Here is a 21,207-nt window from a genome sequence, read left to right as displayed (position 1 = left end):
TATATTATTAATTTTGTATATTTATTTGTTGTGTGGTTGCCTGTAAAAATACACCAATCAGAATGTTATTGTTCCGTTCCTAGTGCACATGTTAATTGAACACTCTTGACACTCGACTGTTGTTAATCCTTCATTACTACTGTGTCCAAATCTTGGAAGTTCCCACTGCATACTTCTGGAGGAGAACCTTCATCAGAGGTACGGCAACAGTTCAAGATGACATCTCACTATTACCTTCTCAGGGGCAATTAAGAAATGGTTAATAAGTGTCAGCCTTGGCTGCGGTCCCCACACCCCAAAGAATTAATAAATGAAAACAAAACTGTCTTGAAGTTTCCTCACAGGAATCGATCAAGGATAGTTGGCAGGGTTCGCCTACTGTATGCTTCTGACATGAAGGAGCAGCACATGGGCTAGCATCCTTACCTCAGAATTAAAGGATTTTTTAGGAAGATGAGGAGAAATTTCTTTAGTCAGAGGGTGGTGAATCTGTGGAATTCTTTGCCACAGAAGGCTATGGAGATCATCAGTGGATATTTTTAAGGCAGATATATAGATTCTTGATTAGTACAGGTGTCAGAGGTTATGGGAAGAAGGCAGGAGAATGGGGGTTAGGAGGGAGAGATAGATCAGCCATGATTTAATGGCGGAGTAGACCTGATGGGCTGAATGGCCTAACTCTATTTCTATCACTTATGACCTTACCAATTATTGAGGCACCTATCGTACAATAGGAGGCGGCCCAGTGGCACAGCGGTAGAGATGCTGCCTGAGATCCGGGTTTGATTGTGACTATGGGTGCTGTCTGTGTGGAGTCTGCACGTTCTCCCTTTAACCATGTGGGTTTCCTCTGGGTGCTCCAGTTTTCACCCACATCCCAAAGACATGCAGGTTTGTAGGTTAATTGGCTTCTGTAAATTGTCCCGAGTGTGTGGGACAGAACTAGTGTAAGGCTGATCGCTGGTTGGTGGGGACTCGTGGACTGAAGAGCCCGTTTCCATGCTGTATCTCTAAAAAACTACCCCATCAATGTGATCATTCCCTTTTTATTTCTAAATTCTACTCATATAGCCTCGTTAGTTTTAGTTTTAGAGATACAGCATGGAAGCAGGCCCTTTCATCCACCGAGTCCACGCTGACTCATTGATCATCCGTTTGCACTAGTTCTATGTTATCCCACTTTCTCATCCACTGCAGCAGCCAATTCACCAAAGAACCTGCCTATCTTTGGGATGTGGGAGGAAACCGGGACACCCAGAGGTAACCCACATAGTCATGGCAGAACGTGCAATCTCCGCATAGACAGCATCCAAGGTCAGGATTGAACCAGGGACTCGGGCTCCATGAAGCTACAGCTGCACCACTGAACTATACGAATCCCCAATCAGAAAATCTCAGAGGCAATGTTACTTAATGGTTCTATTTTATTCCATTAGACTATATACAACCATAACGGAAGACATCATGGAACAGAACAGCTTTTATGTTGTCCTAGTGCATTAACAGAATATTAACAACATGGTTTATAGTTTGCGCAAATGTTACACATAAGACTCTTTAGCATGCTGAAAGTCTTTGTAGCCCACAAAGGCTTGAGTGGACCACATTTGATGCGTGCTTCTGCCTGCAGACTCTGACATAGCTCTCCCTCTGTAACATTGTGCTTTTTCAGGTCTTGTGAGATGCACAACATGCTCAGAACAATTGTGCAGAGCTTCAGACTGATAAAAAACTCTGGTTTGTTCATCACAGGAATCAAGATCGAGCTGATGTTCATGTGAAGGATAGAGCAGCTCGTCTGTTAACGAACAAGGTCTGTCTCTCTGTCCGGCGACTAACTTGCCACCAAATCTCATGTGTTCTTTCCGCTGCAACTGACTTTTCATGTTTCTCACTGTCATTTGCTTCGTTGAAGGAATAGATGGATAACTTTCTTCAATAGCTTGAGTATAAGAAGGGGGGCTGCGGCGTTTTTTACTGTCAACCTGTTGAAACACTTCATCTACAGACATGACGCGAGTCCTGAATCTGGCAGTTCCACTGTCTTCAACTTGGGCCTCAGGGACCGTCTGACAGGCCGGCACCTTCTCTCTCAGCGTGTTATCCTTGAAATATTCTTGGTTTGTATGAAGTGTCCTCGATGGGCCCCAGCTGTAAGTCTTTGTTAGAGGTTTCTTGGCTCTTTCTTTAGTGCTTTTAACATAACTATTTGAGTCTGGCATTGCATTAGTTTGAAGTTTAGTTGAATGGTCTGGAAAGACATAATTCTCCTGACAACAAGTAGGGGAAACAAGCGGGGAGCAAATAAAAACGGAGTTCTCCGACATGTTTGAACATGAGCTAGTCAGAGAAGAAACTGAAGAAGCCTTTGAAGAGGAGGCAGTAGAAAGCTCAGAGTGTGAACTGACATTAAAGTTGCCCGGCCTGGTGTGAATGACGTGTCTCGTAAAGCTTTCCTCAGATACCTGTTTGTTCATTTGATGCTGATTGAAATCCACATCAAACGGTACTGAACAATCATCATGGCTTCTTGCAAGTAATCCCTGCCCGTTGATCTTTCTCGGGTTGAAGGCAACAGCTAATGTCGGCTCAGAGCTGCGTCTATTAACTCTCATGGTTCGCTGTCCAGTTGCAAGTCCGGATGGATGGGCTGTTACGTTTGGTCTAAAAGTTGCTCTGCCATCAATTGATTCATTGCTACAAGAAGCTGTGGCCCTAGCGGTTACGTCTGTTTGACAGTCCTGCCTTCTCGCCATCCTCAGCATTTCCTGGCTCATCGACAGTCGGCAAGAGCTGGAGTTTGCTCTTTGCCATTTTTCATTCTCTCCCTCTTTCCAGTCATCCTGGTCAGTGCTGTCGTAGGCAGAGTCGTTTTGGTGAGATGGGGACATGTCTGTAAAGAAAGTGACAATCACTTCAGTCACGGTTCCCACATTGGACTCACCCGTCACCTCAAAGCCCACATAGCCGGAGTAGAGACAACACATCCTTGATCAGGAGGGCGTCAGATTAATTTACACGAGACGCGACTGACAGTTCACTGCTTTATTATTTGCAATAACTTGTCAGACAAGGAGAACTGTCAAGCAAGAGACTGTTCTCCAGACTGAATAGCGTGCAGCTTTTTTATATCACTTTTGATAGCATAAATGTAAGGTCAGTGACGTAAACTTGTTTGCAGGGTTAACTATTCTGAGGCAGAATCTACGGCACTGAAACCATGTCCACACTCCACCTGTGCCCATCTGTATTAATCCCATCACCTGATCATTAAATCTGCTTTCACCACCTCCACTGGTAAATTCCAAATATCAGCCACTCCATGTAAAATAAATATTTCCCCTCAAATCCTCTGAACTTCTTCCTTTCGCCTTAAACCTCTTGTTGTTGATACAAAAGATTGACTATCTACCCCATTATCTCTTGGCATTGTCCAATCCCTCCTCTCTTCCAGTTCCGCCCCACAACAATCAGTCTGAAGAAGGGTCCAGACTCAAAACATCACATAGATTCATAGAAAATAGTTGCAGGAGTAGGCCATTCAGCCCTTTGAGCCTGCACCGCCATTCAATATGATCATGGCTGATCGCCCAACTCAGTATCCTGTACCTGCCTTCTCTACATACCCCCTGATCCCTTTAGCCACAAGGGCCACATCTAACTCCCTCTTAAATATAGCCAATGAACTGGCCTCAACTACCTTCTGTGGCAGAGAATTCCAGAGATTCACTACTCTCAGTGTGAAAAATGCTACCTATCCATGTTCTCGCTGAGAAGCTGCCTGACACACTGAGTTAATCCAGAACTTTTTGCCTTCTATCTCTCTTGAATGCTATCTTCCTATATCTGATCATGATTCATATGGCCATGAAACAAAACCGTTCTTCAGGCCTTGAGCATACAGTCTAGGTTGACAATTGAGTGGGGATAATGAATCCATGTTACAATGTGAATAAGGAGTGAGATATTGAACAGTGTGTCTGAGAGAATTTAAACAATATATAAGCATTGATCAAAGAAAAATAAAAGCATTTCTTTGAAAGAGGAGTCCTTGCAAGAGGCAAGATGGGAGGAGGTGTAGTCCAAATAACTAGCCAACATTTCTGCATTGGGAAGCAAAATCATTGTTTTCTCTGTAAAGTCTGGCTGTGAGGTTTGCCCAATGCATGTTAATAGCTACCCTTGATGTAACTCATTGGTTGTAAACTACATTGTAAGATCTTGAAGTATATAAATGCGTTCATTTTAAATGTGACGCATATGCATGTTCTACTTACCCAGGTTGTCGGTGTTTTCAGATAGCCCTTGTGCTGGTTCACCGAGAAGTGTGGTTGTCTCATTACCAAATATCGGGCAACAGTTCTCGATCAGAAACTGCGTCAGAGACACAACCTGTAGTGAAAATGGATTTGATCACTGCGTGATAGTTGTGTCAGAATCAATATTCAGAATAAATGTTACAAACTTTCAAATTGTATTTTTTCTGTTCATAAGATCATATGTTACAGGAACAGAATTAGGCCATTTGGCCCATCATGTCTACTGCGCCATTCAATCGTGGCTGATCTATCTTTCCATCTCAACCCCATTCTCCTGCTTTCTCCCCATAACCCCTGACACCCTTACTAATCAAAAATCTGTCAATCTCTGCCTGAAAAATATCCATTGACTTGGCCTCCACAGTCGTCTATGGCAAAGAATTCCACAGATTCACCACCCTCTGACTAAATAAATTCCTCCTCATCTCCTTTCTCCTTTTATTCTGAGGCTGTGCCCTCTGGTCCTAGACTCTCCCACTAGTGGAACCAACCTCTCCACATTCACTCTATCCATGCCTTTCACTATTTGCTAATCTCAAAATCTTCTCCACCTTTCTCTGGAACGTCAGAGGTTTTCTCTGGAACGTCTGATGTTGAGGGGAGACTTGATAGCAGTTTATAAAATCATGCGAGGCATAGATAGGGTAGACAATCCGAACCATTCCTCCCAGGGTGGAAATTTCCAACACCAAAAGACAAAGCTATAAGTTGAGAGTGGGGAGGTTTAATGGAGATGTGCGGATCAAGTTTTTTTACACAGAGTGGTGGGAGCTTGGAGTGCATTGTCATGGGTGGTGGTGGAGGCAGATACGATAGTGCCATTTAAGAGGCTTTTAGATAGACACATGGAAATGGTAGGGAATATAAGGATATGTACAGGCAGATGAGATCAGTTGAACTTGGATCATATTGAGCATGATCATTGTGGGCCAATGGGCCTGTTACTATGCTGTACTGTTCTATGTTCTATCTAGAGAGGTTAACAGCATGCAAGGTGTATTTATTTACCTTTGCAGTTACTTCTTTCTGCAGTGCATCCAGTGGTGGTTTGTTGGGCCAGAGCATATTTGGGCCAATGCAAATAGCAAGATTGTAGGCATCCATCCTGTTCACCTCCGAGTGCTTATTAATGTAGTGGAGCAGACAAAACACATAGCGAAGTAAGAGGCAGTTGTGGGTTGGAAGTTTTGCCAGAAGCCTAAAGCAAAAGTAAAAAGTTCCTGCTATATTAGTTACAGTTACAATTTCTTCATTACTCAATTCAGTACTTCCTCCAAGACACTGAAGTTCTCTAAACTTTTTTTTTTTTTTGGCAGGAAATCCCCCAGCAATGGACTTTCAGCTGCTCTGAACAAAGTCATCTTAATGATGATTTTAATAGTTAGCTAGAACATGTGGTACTGGAGAAAGAATGTGCAGAATGACATCTACATTTGTATCATGGTCAACACACACAACGGCTTTAGTGATTGTGTGATTTCTTCAAGAAATTAGCGAGCCGTTATCTATAATGCTGTTGCTTATTTTTGGAAATATTTTAAAATTTGGCAGATGTCTTTGGTTTTGGTTGTTGCGATTCAGATAATATGCCGGTTTACAACATTTGGTTGCACTACAAAGGTCTTTTTTTTTTTTAAGTGTCTCTTTAAGTTGTATTGCATATCATGCTGCTGTTTTATTTGATGCCAATCAACAAAATATAATGATTACAACATGAAACATTACAGTTATATTCATGGACAGCCAAGATTGATTTGAAATATATTTTGGTATCATAGACACATGAACAAATGATAAAAGGGAAGCAAATTAGTAGACCCCAGATGATTTCACTATTAGAACACAAAGTACCCGAGGATTGAGTTTGTGCTCCTGTTTTGTTCATGTTCATAAGTTCTAGGAGCAGAATTAGGTCATTCAGCCCATCAAGTCTACTCCGCCATTCAATCAGGCTGATCTATCTTACCCTCTCAACCCCATTCTCATGCCTTCTCCCCATAACCACTGACACCAATACTAATCAAGAATCTGTCACTCTCCGCCTTAAAAATATCCATTTGCGGCCTCCACAGCCATCTGTTGCAATGTATTCCACAGATTCACCCCCTCCTCTGACTCAAGAAATTCATCCTCATCTCCTTTCTAAAGGTACTTCCTTTTATTCTGAGGCTATAGCCTCTGGTTCTTGACTCTCCCATTAGTGGAAACATCCTCTCCTCATCCACTCTATCTAGGCCTTTCACTGTTTGGTAAGTTTCAATGAGGGATCCCCTCATCCTTCTAACTTTTAACTTCTAACCTTTGTAACTGTAAACATTCACTGAGAGGTGCAGCATACATCAGGATGATACTCACTGTTTGATCTCTGCAATTCTTTCTTCAGAGGGCACTTTTTCCATAACCACCATCCAGCTGTCGTATAGTTCGGTCGCCAGGACGCTGTTTGGGATTCTCCGTAGGAAATTCTGCATTAGACACATTCAGAATTAGTCAATGAGGCCGCAAGTAACTGATATTAAATCGTCAAACGCTTCCCAGCTCTGCAAACCCTGTTTAGAGTTTGAATTTATTCTACCTTGAAGACAGCAGCCAACTGGTTGACGGGTTCTTCCTCCAAGAACACTTCCTTTCCCGTGTTTAGTTTTTCAATTAGTTCCTTGCAGGTCTTTACATTTGCCGACTTTCGAAATATTCCAACTGAAGAGGGTCCTTTCTGGAGCAGGACAGTCAGGATATCCTAGAGCAAAACACAACACGAAAAGGAAACTATTATTACAAGAAATTATTTGCTCAGAAAGGCAGCTTTCGATAGACTATTTCTCAATCTCATGACTCTCTGAAACCAAGTTTGCAACCAAGCCATGCAGGGAAAAAGCAATTCTTTGCAACAGTTCCACTATCACTATTACTTTAAACATATTAATTTTGTTTCTCTGTGGAACCGGTTCTAATACACAAAGTCCAACCTGAAAATTGCATAGAATGGAGAGATTTGAACCATGTGCAGGCAAAATGAGATTAGATTAGATTATCTTGGCATCATGTTCGGCATGGACATTGTGGGCTATGGGACCTGTATTGTTCCACCGAGTTAGAAGAAAGGATCCCGGCCTGAACCTTATCCGTGAACTCTAGAGATGCTGCCTGACATGCTGAGTTACACCAGCACTGTGTTCTACGCAGGATTGCAGCACCCACAGTCTCTTGTGTCTACACTGTACTGTTCTATGAATATGTAGCTGGTGCCAATCTTTAGTAGTCATACCACATGGTAACAAACCATTCAGCCCAACTTGCCCACACTGACCAACATGCCCCATCTACACTAGTCCCACCTGCCCGTAATTGGTCCATAGTCCTCTGAACCTATCTTATCCATGTAACTGGCCGGACGTCTCTTAAACATTATGATATTCCCTGCCTCAACTATCTCTTCTGGCAGCTCATTCCATATAGGTTACTGTCAACTTACCAGGATTGGCTTGCTGAGAACATCTTTGTGATCACAAACGTCTTTAAGAGGCCGATCAAAAAGGCCGTCATTCTTGGAAGAATGGGATTCACTGCGTGCTGAGTTTTTACGGAAAGGCCACGTTCCCTTTGGTTTGTTTTTCTTGCAGTGCTTCAATCTGGCATCTGATTCAAATGAAAGAAAAGGAAATGTCATCATAGCCGTGAATGAAATATAACAGGGAGGGTGTAATTTTAACAACTGAGTTCAATAGCAATTTTAGTTTCGTTTAGAGATACAATGCGGGAACAGGCCCTTCAGCCCACCGAATCGATGCCAACCAGCGATCTCAGTACACTGGTAGAACTCCTCTTAAAATTGCTTCTGCTTTTCAAAAGCAGCTTCACCCAACGTACCTCAAGAGTGACACAGTGCTGGAGTTGCTCAGCAGGTCAGGCAGCATCTCAGGAGAATATGAATAGGTGATGTTTCGGGTCAGATTGTTCTTCAGACTTTACCAGCCTGAAGAAGGGCCCTAACCTGAAATGTCACATGTCAATTTTCTCCCAAGATGCTGCCTGACCCGCTGAGCTACTCCAGCACTCTGTCTTCTTTTGTAAATCAGCATCTGCAATGCCTTGTTTCTACATCTCTGAAGGTACCTTGAGAGTGTTGGACTTGACAGCAAGATTTCTCTGATGGCTTGAAAGGCTTTCCTTCCATGTTGCATGTTGACAAATCACACTTTGCCTGTTCTTTGCGCAATTGGTTTGTCTTGATGCTGAATGTACACTGATGATCTACAAAGACAATAAAAAGTATGATTAGAATACAATGCCACAATCTAAAAGAACAAGTTTCTTTTTTTTTTCTTTCCGTCTGCCCACAATTGCAATTTGGAACAATCTGTGGCACAATCTACAGAGCTGTGCACATGCCAGCCTTAGCTCGAATGTAGCATTTCCTAGAAAAGAAATCTGCTGATAAGCTAATTATGTCTAATTCTCACCACGTTAGAGAGGAAATGAACAATAGCAATAAAAATTCAAATAAAACACTCTTCATTTATAAAATGCATGCCCAATCAGCTTCTGTTTGAAATGGGAACTTGTGCATTGGAACCAGGAAGCTCATCTTAATGTAATTGATAGCATTTGCACGTGAAGGGGGATTTCGACCACAAGCCTAAGCATCTGGAGATGTGAAAGTAAAATGAAAAAATAGATGTGAAAGTATGTCTACATCATCCAAATACATGCAAAAGCACAGACAGAAAATAGACGGGGAAAGTACATGGGGAATAGATTCGGGAAAGTACGACCCCCAAATATTAAAAAAACGTATTAAATATTTCCATTGTTCTCCTTTGTTAATTTCTATTAACAAATGGAATAACAAAAACATACTGTAGGATAAAGATACCAATCTCTAAAGACGTACAATGTTGTCTTTAAAATTCTACTCTTTCTTAGCGAAACGAGGAACTGCAGATGCTGGTTTACAAAACAATGCCGCAAAGTACTGGAGTAAATCGATGGGTCAAGCAGCATCTCTGCAGAACATGGATAGGCGACAATTCGGGTCGGGAATAAAGAAGGGTCCCGACCCGAAACATCATCTATCAATGTTGTTCAGGGATGCTGCCTGACCCATTGAGTTACTCCAGCACTCAGTGTCTATCTTTGATAGTTGGTTTCAAGCCAGTAACCAAGTACCCACTCTCACTGATAGATTAAAAATAATTAATTAAAAAAGAGGCGGCATTCTGGCACAGCGTGTAGGACTGTTGATTCACAGCACCAGAGACCCAGGTTCGATCCTGACCTCGGGTGCTGCCTCACAGTTTTCCCTGTGACCACGTGGGTTTCCTCAAGGTGCTCCAGTTTCCTCCCACATCCCAAAGATGTGCGGGGATTGTAGGTTAATCACATCTGTAAAGAAAATAGCCCCTAGTGTGTAGGGAGTGGACGCAAAAGTGAGATAACATGGAAATAATGTTAACGGGTGATCGATAGTTGGCGTGGACTCAGTGAGATGAAGGGCATGTTTACATGCTGTAACTTTCAATCAATCTATTTCAATGATACGTTAGCTTAAAGGAGAGGTTGAGGAGGCTCTTGACGGTCTGTTTGTAACTGGCTAAACCACAGGCTCATACATCTGGCGGGAGAATACGCTGGTTTACTTTCAAACTCACCAATCAGGGAAGAAGCCAAGTTCTTGCTGTTTGACAGCACCAGTTGGAGGTTCTCAGTATCTGTCTAAAAATACAAACAAGATGCAGTGAGATACTGGCCTGACTCATCACAAGTACAACTAGTCATTTAATAGTAACGCCAATCTCTTGTTTTCACATGTAGTTACATTTACACCTCAGTTTCATTCATCAAAGTTTAATCAACATAACTAAAACATAAATGTATCAAATAAATTCTAAAATGATCTAATTACAAGCCAGGTATATTGCCGGCAATATTTCCATTCCCCGTTGCAAAATAATAAGAGAGTGGTCTTGAGCTACCATCTATCTCATTGGAGACCCTCAGACTATCTTTAATCGGACTTTACCTGACACTAAATGTTATTCATTTTATTCTGTATCTGTACATGGCTCAATTGTGACCTTGTACAGTTTTTCCACTGACTGGACAGCATGTGACAAAGTATTTCGCTATATCTCGGTACACGTTACAATAATATAATAAACTTAACTAAAAATATCTAAATTATTTTCATCATAGACAAATGCCTGTCCATTCCAGGCCCTGCAAGAGATATTTATTACATTAATTCCACTGATCACTCACCAGCTCTGCTGGTTCTGTTAGTAGTGTCTTTACCACCTCACCAGGTGGTTCCATGTTGCTTACGGTTAGTGTTTTAGACTGTGAAGATAAAAGTATTTTAGTCACGAATAAGCATGCATTCAAATACATCTGAAAACCCAGAAACTAGAAAACGGCAGGTGCTAACTTTCAATTTTGTTTCCACCCCCTCATATCTATCTCCCCACTACGCAGCTGGCTTTGCCTCATTGCTGGCTGCCCCACATGGCCCACTGCTGCTGTGTCAAGCCTATAGGTAGCACAAACGTGGGTAAGTCAATGTTTCTCTACTTGTTGGGATCAATCCTGAAAGATCCATCTATAATCGCAGCCACACACATACATGCACCATCATACATTAACACATGGAATAACAGAAACATACTATACCATCCTCCTTAGACTGATAAGGTTTTCTACAATTGGCCTTTAAAATATATTTAATCATACATCAACCTCCACTATGTGTAATACATTATGATACATCTGCACATTGTGTAATATACGATCATACATATACACCATTGTGTAATATACGATCATACATATACACTGTGTGTAATACACTGTCATACATCTACACTATGTATAAACCTTTTTATACATCTACACTACGTATAATACACATTCATCTATACTATGATAATACACTATTATTAAACATCTAAAACCCTTGTTATACATCCACACTACATCTACGTGCAAACACACATAATCTTACTTCTCATATAATACACCATTAAATGTCCAAATTACAAACCAATATAGGTCCCACATATCTGTGAAAGACTATCAACCTCTATTTCTCTCTCCACAGATGCTGTCTGATCTGCTGATTATCCCCAGAATCTTCCAAGTTCACATTTCTGGCTTCCACATACAATGCATGATATAATGACTCCCATTTACACAAGTACACTTTACTGGATTCACACCATTACACGTCTAATACAATGCTACGCTCTCATACACTAAAATCATGACACTCAGGCATTATTATCCCCACATAAATGCACATGCATGTTTACATTGCTATGTCCAATACATACTAAAAGTGGATTTACACACCCAGTTACAAACCTACAATCCACGTGTACACACACACGCACACACACACTAAATGTCTGTCTTTCAGCTCAGTAATGACAATGGAGCAATACAATCTTAATCCCACAGCGTACACTATGAATTTATATTGTTGACCATATTTGTTTTGCTTTTCAGATAAAATTACATTTCAGAAAATTGCAGCGAGCTGGCATCTATAGATTTCTTAACCCGTAACTTCTAGTTTGTTATTTTAGAGCCAAAGGCATATCTTCCGAATGAGCCACTCAGATTTATTTCTTCCTGTTACATTGGTTCAGTGTGACCCTTTCATAAGCATACACTAAAATCACTTTTACTTCAGTTACCAAGAAAATATCGTACATTTGCAGCAGGATAACTCTGCAGCTAAGGCTGAAAGTCAGTTGATTCAATTTAACAGTCTGATTATATTTATTTACATATTTACAACTCACCAGAACAGAGTTACTTAAAACCTTCATTAATCCAATCAGCAGTGCAAAGTTAAGGTCTTTATTTTCTTTTTTTTTTGTTATTGTTGGGTCGCCTAAATACAAGAAATCAAAAGCTGTCATCCTCAGGCTTCATACACCCATTTGCTTTCAATCAAAATGATGGTACATAAGAATAAAACACAAGCTAACGTACATGGTCCCATGCTTTTTATTATCTAAATACATGCTCCCCACCACCCCCTCGGCAGCTAAAATGCACCACGTAGAGACTATTAATATAGAGGACTCATGGGTTCAAGGATAAGGGAGCTCTTGGTCAAGTTTTCTTTACCATTTGGACATGATCAAGGTATTTCAGCAACAACGGCAAAAACAATATTTAGTTGGCACATTTAAACATCCTTGGCCACTTTACAGGACAGATTATTAAAATCTGATAAACAAGACACGCCAAAAAAATATTGGTAGGAAGGAACTACAGATGCTAGTTTATACCAACGGTAGACACAAAATGCTTGAGTAACACAGTGGGTCAGGCAGCATCTCTGGAGAAAAAGAATAGGTAACATTTTGTGTCTGAAGAAGTTTTCTGACTTGTTTCTGACCCGAAATGTCACGTGTTCTTTTTCTCCAGTGATGCTGCCTGACCCGCTGAGTTACTCCAGCATTTTGCGTCTATCTTCCAAAGAACTAGCAGGACAGATGGCCAAAACTTGACCAAAGATGCTGGCATTAAGAAGGGACTTAAAGGGGCAACTAGAAGAGGCAGGCAGGTTTGGGGAGGAAAGAGTGAAAGGTCCAGGATCTTGGAGTGTTTTCCAACCATTAGTTAAGTAACTAATCTGCAAATGGGCAGGACTGCCAGCAGTAACTAATTGTGTACCACAATTATTTTACAGAGTTAAAGTCATGCAGCATGAAAGCAGTCCTTCTGTCCCAACTAATCTATGCTGAACATGTTGTCTATCTGAGCTAGTCCCATTTGTCTGCGTTTGGTGCACACCACTCTAAATATTTTCTATACATGTAACTGTTTAAATGTTGAAATCGTACAGCTTCCTCTGGCAGCTCATTTCATATACCCACTACTATGGGTGATAAAATTGCCCCTCAGATGCCTTTTACATTTTTCTCCTCTCGCCTTAAACATATGATCTCTAGTTTTAGAACACAGGACAGTACAGCACAAGAACAGGTCCATCAGTTCACAATATTTATGCCCAACATGATGCCAAGATAAACTAACCTCATCTCATCCATATCCATGTGTCCACCTAAAAGCCTCTTAAACACCACCATCGTATGTCTACACCACCAGTCCGCAGTGTATTCCAGGCACCCACCACTCTCTGTTTAAAAAGACTTGGGCCTGCACATCTCCTTTACATTTTGCCCCTCTCACCTTCAAGCTGTGTGCTCTAGTCTTTGACATTTCCACCCTGTGAGCAAGGTTCAGACTGTCTACGCCTCTCATAATTTGATACCATTCTACCAGGTCTTCCTTCTGATGTTCCAGAGAAAACAATCCGTTGTCCAACCTCTTCTCATAGTTCTCTGGAGAACATGGATAGGTGACGTTTTGGGTTGGGACCCTTCTTCAGACTATTTCCCGATCTGAAACGTTGCCTATCCATGTTCCCCAGAAATGCTGCTTGATCTGCTGAGTTACTCCAGCGTTTTGTGTCTGTCTTTGGTATAAACTGGCATCTGCAGTTCCTTTTTATTACACTCCTTGTAGTTAATACCCCAAACTCCAATATTAATCAAATAATAATTCTATGACTGTGGACTTAATGAATGTAAATGTGCTTACCCGTGAAGGTTACTGTGCCACAGTATCAATACTCCAGGTGAAATGCATGTAAAATGAGCGCCATTACCAACCACACGTATACAACTCCAATGAGCAGAGCAATTTTATCAGCACATCTACTCCACACACACACTATATAAAGAGGCTGTAGGCAGGTGGAAACACTCAGGGAACGGAAATTGCATCACGGCATGTTTCTGCACAGTTTTGGCGAGAAAATAACTTCCTCTTTCCAAATAAGGCCAGCACCCTGTGACATTCTCTCCCACGATGACTGGAAAAAGTGAGATGTAATGGCACTGTGTATTTAAGAGCCAGTTATTAACTAGCAAAGATGAAACAAAAAAAACACCTCTGAGAAACTACATTGATACTTTGTACTGCCTGTCGTTTCACTGACACAGTGGCTGGAAATTTCTGCAAGTTGCTGCTGTCCCAATCTAGTGACTTCGAGAGGAGTTCTTGCAAAAACATGGGAGTAGTTCCCAGAAATGTCCTGGCCCCGTTGCATTAAAAACTTATAGTTAAAAGAATAACACGGCTGCAGTTTTAACACGGGTGTCATAACCTTGTTATTTGCAGGTTCAAACTCTATTAAGGAAAGCTGTGAAAATAAGTTGTCATTTCGGTCATTTGTGAAAAATGACCACAAATACTCTAGGCTGGGACCTAATAACTAAGTCATCTACACAATAAAGGGCTATGGGATATTCTCAGAGCTTGAAACAATGCACCATCAGACTCAGGACAGCTTCTTCCACTCTTTATCAGGCCTCTGAACAATCCTTCCATAAGCTATGGTACTGTCCAATACACCCGAGCGTGCATATTTCCGAAGATCTTTCCTGGTCCCAGCACTGATGCAATCGTAAAGAAGGCACATCAGCGCCTCTACTTCCTGAGAAGATTATGGAGAGTCGGTATGTCAAGGAGGACTCTCTCAAACATCTACAGGTGCATCGTGGCTTGGTTCGGTAATTTGAACGTCTAGGAGCGGAAAAGATTGCAGAAAGTTGTAACTACTGCCCAGTCCATCATCGGCTCTGACCTCCCCGCCATCGAAGGGATCTATCGCAGTTGCTGCCTCAAAAAGGCTGCCTGCATCATCAAAGACCCACACCCACATCCTGGCCACACACTCATCTCTCCGCTGCCATCGGGAAGAAGGTACAGGAGCTTGAAATCTGGAACATCCAGGTTCAGAAACAGCTTCTTTCCCACAGCCATCAGGCTATTAAACGCGCCATCAAACAAACTCCGAACAATAACAGCCTATTGCACTTTATCTGTTTATTTACTGTGCATATATATATTTTATATATATGGTCTATGGTATATAGACACACTGAACTTTTATCTCCTGTTCCGTATTATGTTTACATATTATGTGTGCTGCAGCAAGCAAGAATTTCACTGTCATATCTGGGACACATGACAATAAAACTCTTTTGACTCTTGACCTCTACCTCATTGCGGACATTGGACTGTCTATGGAACTGGTGCGCTACAATGGAGAGAACTATACTGTACTCACTAATTAGTGAGTGGTCCTTACCGCCCATCTTTGGAAACCTTCAAACAATCGTTAATCGGACTTTACCTTGCACTAAGCATTATATCCTTTATCCTCAATCTGTACATGGAACAAAAAAACTTTGCACTGTACCTCGGTACACGTGACAATAATAAATAAACTATATTCTGCACTCTGTATCTTCCTCTTTGCTAATAATAATAATCTTATTTATATAGCACATTTTCAGTCAACTTGCATTGACCCCAAAGTGCTTCACATAATTACATTACATTACACACAGGCAAAGGTGGGTGAAGCGTCTTGCCCCAAGGACACAACGACAGTATGCACTCCAAGCGGGATTCGAACCGGGATACCTTCCGGTCACCAGCCGAACACTTAGCCCATTGTGCCATCTGTCGTTGCTCTACCCATTGTACTGGAGTTTGACTTGATTGTATTTTTGTGTAGTATTATCCGCTCTGATTGGATAGCACGCAAGCTAAGCTTTCCACTATACATGTGACAACAATAAATCTGAACCTTGCGTGTGTTGGAAGCGAGATTCTGACCATCCAGGCAGGATCTGACAAGGAGGGATCCTCTCTCCGTCAAATTAAGTCACACATGGGTTTCTGGTTGTTTGGGTGTCATGGAAACCAGTAAGCAGCCAGCATGGGTGTGGTACATGTGCCATGTTATTGTGCAGCTGGGCACGAAATGAGGAAGGGCGCTAAATATTCACCATGATTAAGTGTCGCGGGGTGTTTAATCAATGACATCACAAGACATAGTGTTTTAGTAGTATAGATGGTTAAAAGAAGTAGGCATACAGGGCCTAATCCCACTTATTCTTTGGAGAGCAGGTAGATGAGAGGTGATCTTAAGAGGAGTAAAAGATCATGAGGGAAATAGATAGGGCAAATGAATAGAGTCGGGGATTCGAGAACCAGAGGACAGAGTTTTAAGAAGTGGGGGAAAAATATTAATAGGAACCTGAGGGGCAACATTTTCCACACAGAGGGTTGTGGGCATGTGGTTTAATTTATTATTGTCACGTGTACCGAGGTGCAGTGAAAAGCTTTTTGTTGTGTGCTATCCAGTCAGCGAAAAGACCATACATGATTACAATCAAGTCATCCACAGAGTACAGATACAGGATAAAGGAAATCATGTTTTGTGCAAGATAAAGTCCAGTAAAGTCCGATTAAAGATAGTCCGAGGTCTCCAATGAGGTAGATGGGAGGTCAGGACCACTCTCTAGTTGGTGAGTATAGGATAGTTCTCAGCATTGTAATTATTAGTTCCAAAGACAAAGTCCAATGTCCGAAATGGGGTTGGAATGAGCTGCCAAAGGAGGTATGTGAGGCACGTACCATAACAACATTTAAAAGACATGTGGCCAGATACATGGATAGGGAAGTTTAGAGGGATATGGGCCAAACACAGGTAGGTGGCATTTGTGTGTATATATGGGACATCTTGGTCTGCATGGGCATATTGGCCAAAAGGCCTGCTTCCGTGCCTATGACCCTATCACCATCTTGCAGAAAGAGAGTGAGGTAGCAGCTCGACAGATGTAGTCTTCTTCTTGCGTATGGCGTGCACAGACTAAAGTTGTGTCAACCTGTTCTACTTGATCTATTTGTTTGTGCACGTCGGGTTGATTTCATCAGTCGAAACAGGTTGGACCACTTGAAGGTTGCAATCTCCCACCCCGACAGATGTAGTGAATTATGTCAACTGCCAGATGTTGACAACATCTGCTTTTAGGACAGCCCTGCCAAATTGGACCTGGGTGATGGAGCTAATGCCATTTGTAAGGCAGACAAGGAGAGTCAAGTGTTAAGTGTTAAATGCCACTGAAAGCATCTTCGCCCCAAACTAAATGGATAGTTTGACCCTTCCAAGGCAGTTGCTGATCTTTTACCTGTGTGTATGCAGACTTTAAGAGGTGATGAGATTCTACAGGGAGTAGCATTCTTGGAGTTTGTGTTGACTTAAAAGCCTCAGCAATGCCCTATTGCTGCAACAAATATGCCTCAGATGTCAGAATACAGCAGGAATTAGAGAGGGTGGGTGGAAGGATTGAATAGGAGCCTGAAGGGTAACTTTTATTTTTACACAAAGGGTGCTGGGTATATGGAACAAGCTACTGAAGGAGGAAGTTGAGGCAAGTACTATCATAACTTTTAAGAGACATTTGGACAAGTACATGGGCTGGACAGGTTTAATGGGATAAGCCAAGCTCTGGCAGGTGGGACTAGTGTAGATGGGCATGTTGGTCGGCGTGGGCAAGTTGTGCCGAAGAGCCTGTTTCCTCACTGTATGACTATGAAAGGCAGATGGAGTGGTCGAGACTTGGAGGAGAAAGTAGGAGGTGCGTGGTTTACACCATCTGCAGCTCATACCAGAAACATGCGTGGGACGAGGAGCTGAGTGATACGAGGAGGAAGATCAGATACCTGAGAATGTCATGAATGGTTTCATCCTCACTGTTGGACCAGGCGTAGCCTCAGCAGCGTGGACAGTCCCAGCACCCCCGCAGTGGGGGTGGGCTGAGGTGTTTGGGCTGCCTCCATCGGCTTGTGTGTTGATGGGTGTTTGGGTGACGTGTTGCTGGCAGTGTGCACGCAGTGTGGGTGTGAAGCTTGCAACAGTGTGTGTAGCAGAGGTATCTGAACGTTGGAGGTATGAGTGTGACTGATATACATCATTATTAGTTAGCAGCTTAGTAGTGTGACGAGAGAGAGAGAGAGAGAGAAACATAGAAACATAGAAACATAGAAATTAGGTGCAGGAGTAGGCCATTCGGCCCTTCGAGCCTGCACCGCCATTCAATATGATCATGGCTGATCATCCAACTCAGTATCCCGTACATGCCTTCTCTCCATACCCCCTGATCCCCTTAGCCACAAGGGCCACATCTAACTCCCTCTTAAATATAGCCAATGAACTGGCCTCAACTACCCTCTGTGGCAGAGAGTTCCAGAGATTCACCACTCTCTGCGTGAAAAAAGTTCTTCTCATCTCGGTTTTAAAGGATTTCCCCTTTATCCTTAAGCTGTGACCCCTTGTCCTGGACTTCCCCAACATCGGGAACAATCTTCCTGCATCTAGCCTGTCCAACCCCTTAAGAATTTTGTAAGTTTCTATAAGATCCCCTCTCAATCTTCTAAATTCTAGAGAGTATAAACCAAGTCTATCCAGTCTTTCTTCATAAGACAGTCCTGACATCCCAGGAATCAGTCTGGTGAACCGACTCTGCACTCCCTCTATGGCAATAATGTCCTTCCTCAGATTTGGAGACCAAAACTGTACGCAATACTCCAGGTGTGGTCTCACCAAGACCCTGTACAACTGCAGTAGAACCTCTCTGCTCCTATACTCAAATCCTTTTGCAATGAAAGCTAACATACCATTCGCTTTCTTTACTGCCTGCCGCACCTGCATGCCTACCTTCAATGACTGGTGTACCATGACACCCAGGTCTCGCTGCATCTCCCCCCTTTCCCAATCGGCCATCAGAGAGAGAGAGAGAGAGAGAGAGAGAGAGAGAGAGAGGGGGGGGAGGAAGAGAGAGGGAGAGGGGAGAGAGACAGAGAGGGGGGAGGGGGAGAGAGGGGTGTACGAGCAAAGCAATTATTTCCATTCTCTGCCCTTCCCCCGTGTATCTTTCCACCCTTCCCCCTTTCCGAGTATCGAAGTTGGGAGGTCATGTTGCCATTATGCAAGATGATGGTGAGGCTGCAATTGGAATATTATGCCCATGTTATAGGAAAAATTTTGTCAAGTTGGAAAGGGTGCAGAGAAGATTTATGAGACTGTTGACAGGACTCGAGGGACTGAGCTATAGGGAGAGGTTGAGCAGGCTGGGACACTATTCCTTGGTGCGCAGGAGGATGAGGGTTGATCTTATAGAGGTGTACAAGATTATGAGGAATAGATCAGGTAGATGCATAGACTCTCTTGCTCACAATTGGGGAATCGAGAACCGGAGGACATAGGTTTAAGGTGAAGGGGGAAAGATATAATAGGAATCTTAGGGGTTATTTTTTTTTTTTAAAAGGGGTGTTGGATGAATGGAATGAGCTGCCAGAGGAGGTAATTGAGGCAGGTACTATTGCAATGCTTGAAACATTTAGTCATGTACATGGATAGGACAGGTTAAGAGGGATATGGGCTAACGGTGGGTAGGTGGGACTAGTGTAGATGGGGCATGTTGGTCTGTGTGGGCGTTAGGCTGAAGGGCCTGTTTCCACACTGTATGACTCTACTACAAGGCACAGATTTTCTCAATTTGCATCAAGCTCATCGCCAGAATTTGCAATTATTAAAAGTAACACATCGAAAATTTAGTAATGGTCAGATAATATGTTCTCAGATAAGTTTTCATCTCAGCCTCAAAATGTGATTATTGCTTTAAAATCATTGTGCAGCATGAATTTTGTTCAAAGTATAGGTTGTCATTTGCTTTTTTACTACTACTATTGGAATCAAAGGCGGCACTTTGGCACAGCTGACAGAGTTGCTGCCTCACTGCGCCAGAGACCTGGGTTAGATCCTAATCTCAGTTTCTGTCTGTACCGAGTTTGCACATTCTTCCTGTGACCACATGGGATTAGAAACATAGAAACATAGAAAATAGGTGCAGGAGTAGGCCATTTGGCTCTTCGAGCCTGCACCGCCATTCAATATAATCATGGCTGATCATCCAACTCAGTATCCTGTACCTGCCTTCTCTCCATACCCCCTGATCCCTTTAGCCACAAGGGCCACATCTAACTCCCTCTTAAATATAGGCAATGAACTGGCCTCAACTACCTTCTGTGGCAGAGAATTCCAGAGATTTACCACGCTCTGTGTGAAAAATGTTTTTCTCATCTCAGTCCTAAAAGATTTCCCTCTTATCCTTAAGCTGTGACCCCTTGTTCTGTACTTGCCCAACATCGGGAACAATCTTCCTGCATCTAGCCTGTACAAACCCTTAAGAATTTTGTAATTTTCTATAAGATCCCCCCTCAATCTTCTAAATTCTAGCGAGTACAAGCCGAGTCTATCCAGTCTTTCTTCATATGAAAGTCCTGACATCCCAGGAATCAGTCTAGTGAACCTTCTCTGTACTCCCTCTATGGCAAGGATGTCTTTCCTCAGATTAGGAGACCAAAACTGTACGCAATACTCCAGGTGTGGTTTCACCAAGACCCTGTACAACTGCAGTAGAACCTCCCTGCTCCTATACTCAAATCCTTTTGCTATGAATGTTAACATACCATTGGCTTTCTCCACTGCCCATTCCTCCGGGTGCTCCGGTTTCCTCCCAAATACCAAAGATGTGAGTGTATGTATGTTAATTTGTCTCTGCGAATTGACCCATAATGTGTAGGGAGTGGATGTGAAAGTGGGATAACAGAACTGGTGTGAGTGGGTGATCGATAGTTGGCGTGCACTCGGTGGACAGACGAGCCTGTTTCCACGCCTTATCTTTGAATCAATCAAGGCAGCTCCCAGCGAGCGCTGTGCACTTATACGGTACCGGGGCAGGCCGCTGGCATGGAGCCTACCTGGACTGGGGCCGGCTGAGCGAGGAGGAATGTCGGTGAGTGGAGGGCCGGGAAGCGAGGAGGGCAGTCAGAGAGGAGGGAGGAGATGAGTGGAAGGCCGCAGAGCGAGGGGGGCCGGAGAGGGAAGAGGGTCAGAGTGTGAGTGCCGAGGATGGGCCCACATTCACACCAGTTCTGTTATCCCACTTTCACATCC

At 42.7% G+C, this 21,207-nt stretch overlaps 1 protein-coding gene across 2 annotated transcripts; it reads right to left on the bottom strand.

Moving 5' to 3' along the window:
* Nucleotides 1-427: 427 nt before the first annotated feature.
* On the bottom strand, nt 428-18,163 carry LOC129699579 (T-cell activation Rho GTPase-activating protein-like). Of its 2 annotated transcripts, XM_055639511.1 has the most exons (11): nt 13,932-18,163; nt 12,119-12,210; nt 10,578-10,655; nt 9,968-10,031; nt 8,433-8,570; nt 7,792-7,955; nt 6,895-7,056; nt 6,675-6,784; nt 5,328-5,517; nt 4,278-4,392; nt 428-2,893 (listed from the first exon to the last, which is right to left on the bottom strand). In XM_055639511.1, the coding sequence occupies exons 2-11, from the start codon at nt 12,143-12,145 to the stop codon at nt 1,542-1,544; spliced, it is 2,400 nt and encodes a 799-aa protein (XP_055495486.1). In that variant the 5' UTR covers nt 12,146-12,210; nt 13,932-18,163; the 3' UTR covers nt 428-1,541. The 2 variants fall into 2 exon arrangements, with proteins under 2 accessions (XP_055495486.1, XP_055495485.1); XM_055639510.1 differs by lacking the exon at nt 13,932-18,163 and having other exon boundaries at nt 12,119-12,761.
* Between the last annotated feature and the right edge of the window lie 3,044 nt (nt 18,164-21,207).

The sequence above is a fragment of the Leucoraja erinacea genome, chromosome 8, assembly GCF_028641065.1.
Source record: "Leucoraja erinacea ecotype New England chromosome 8, Leri_hhj_1, whole genome shotgun sequence".
NCBI classification, from domain to species: domain Eukaryota; kingdom Metazoa; phylum Chordata; class Chondrichthyes; order Rajiformes; family Rajidae; genus Leucoraja; species Leucoraja erinaceus.
This window is presented reverse-complemented; position numbering and strand designations above follow the sequence as displayed.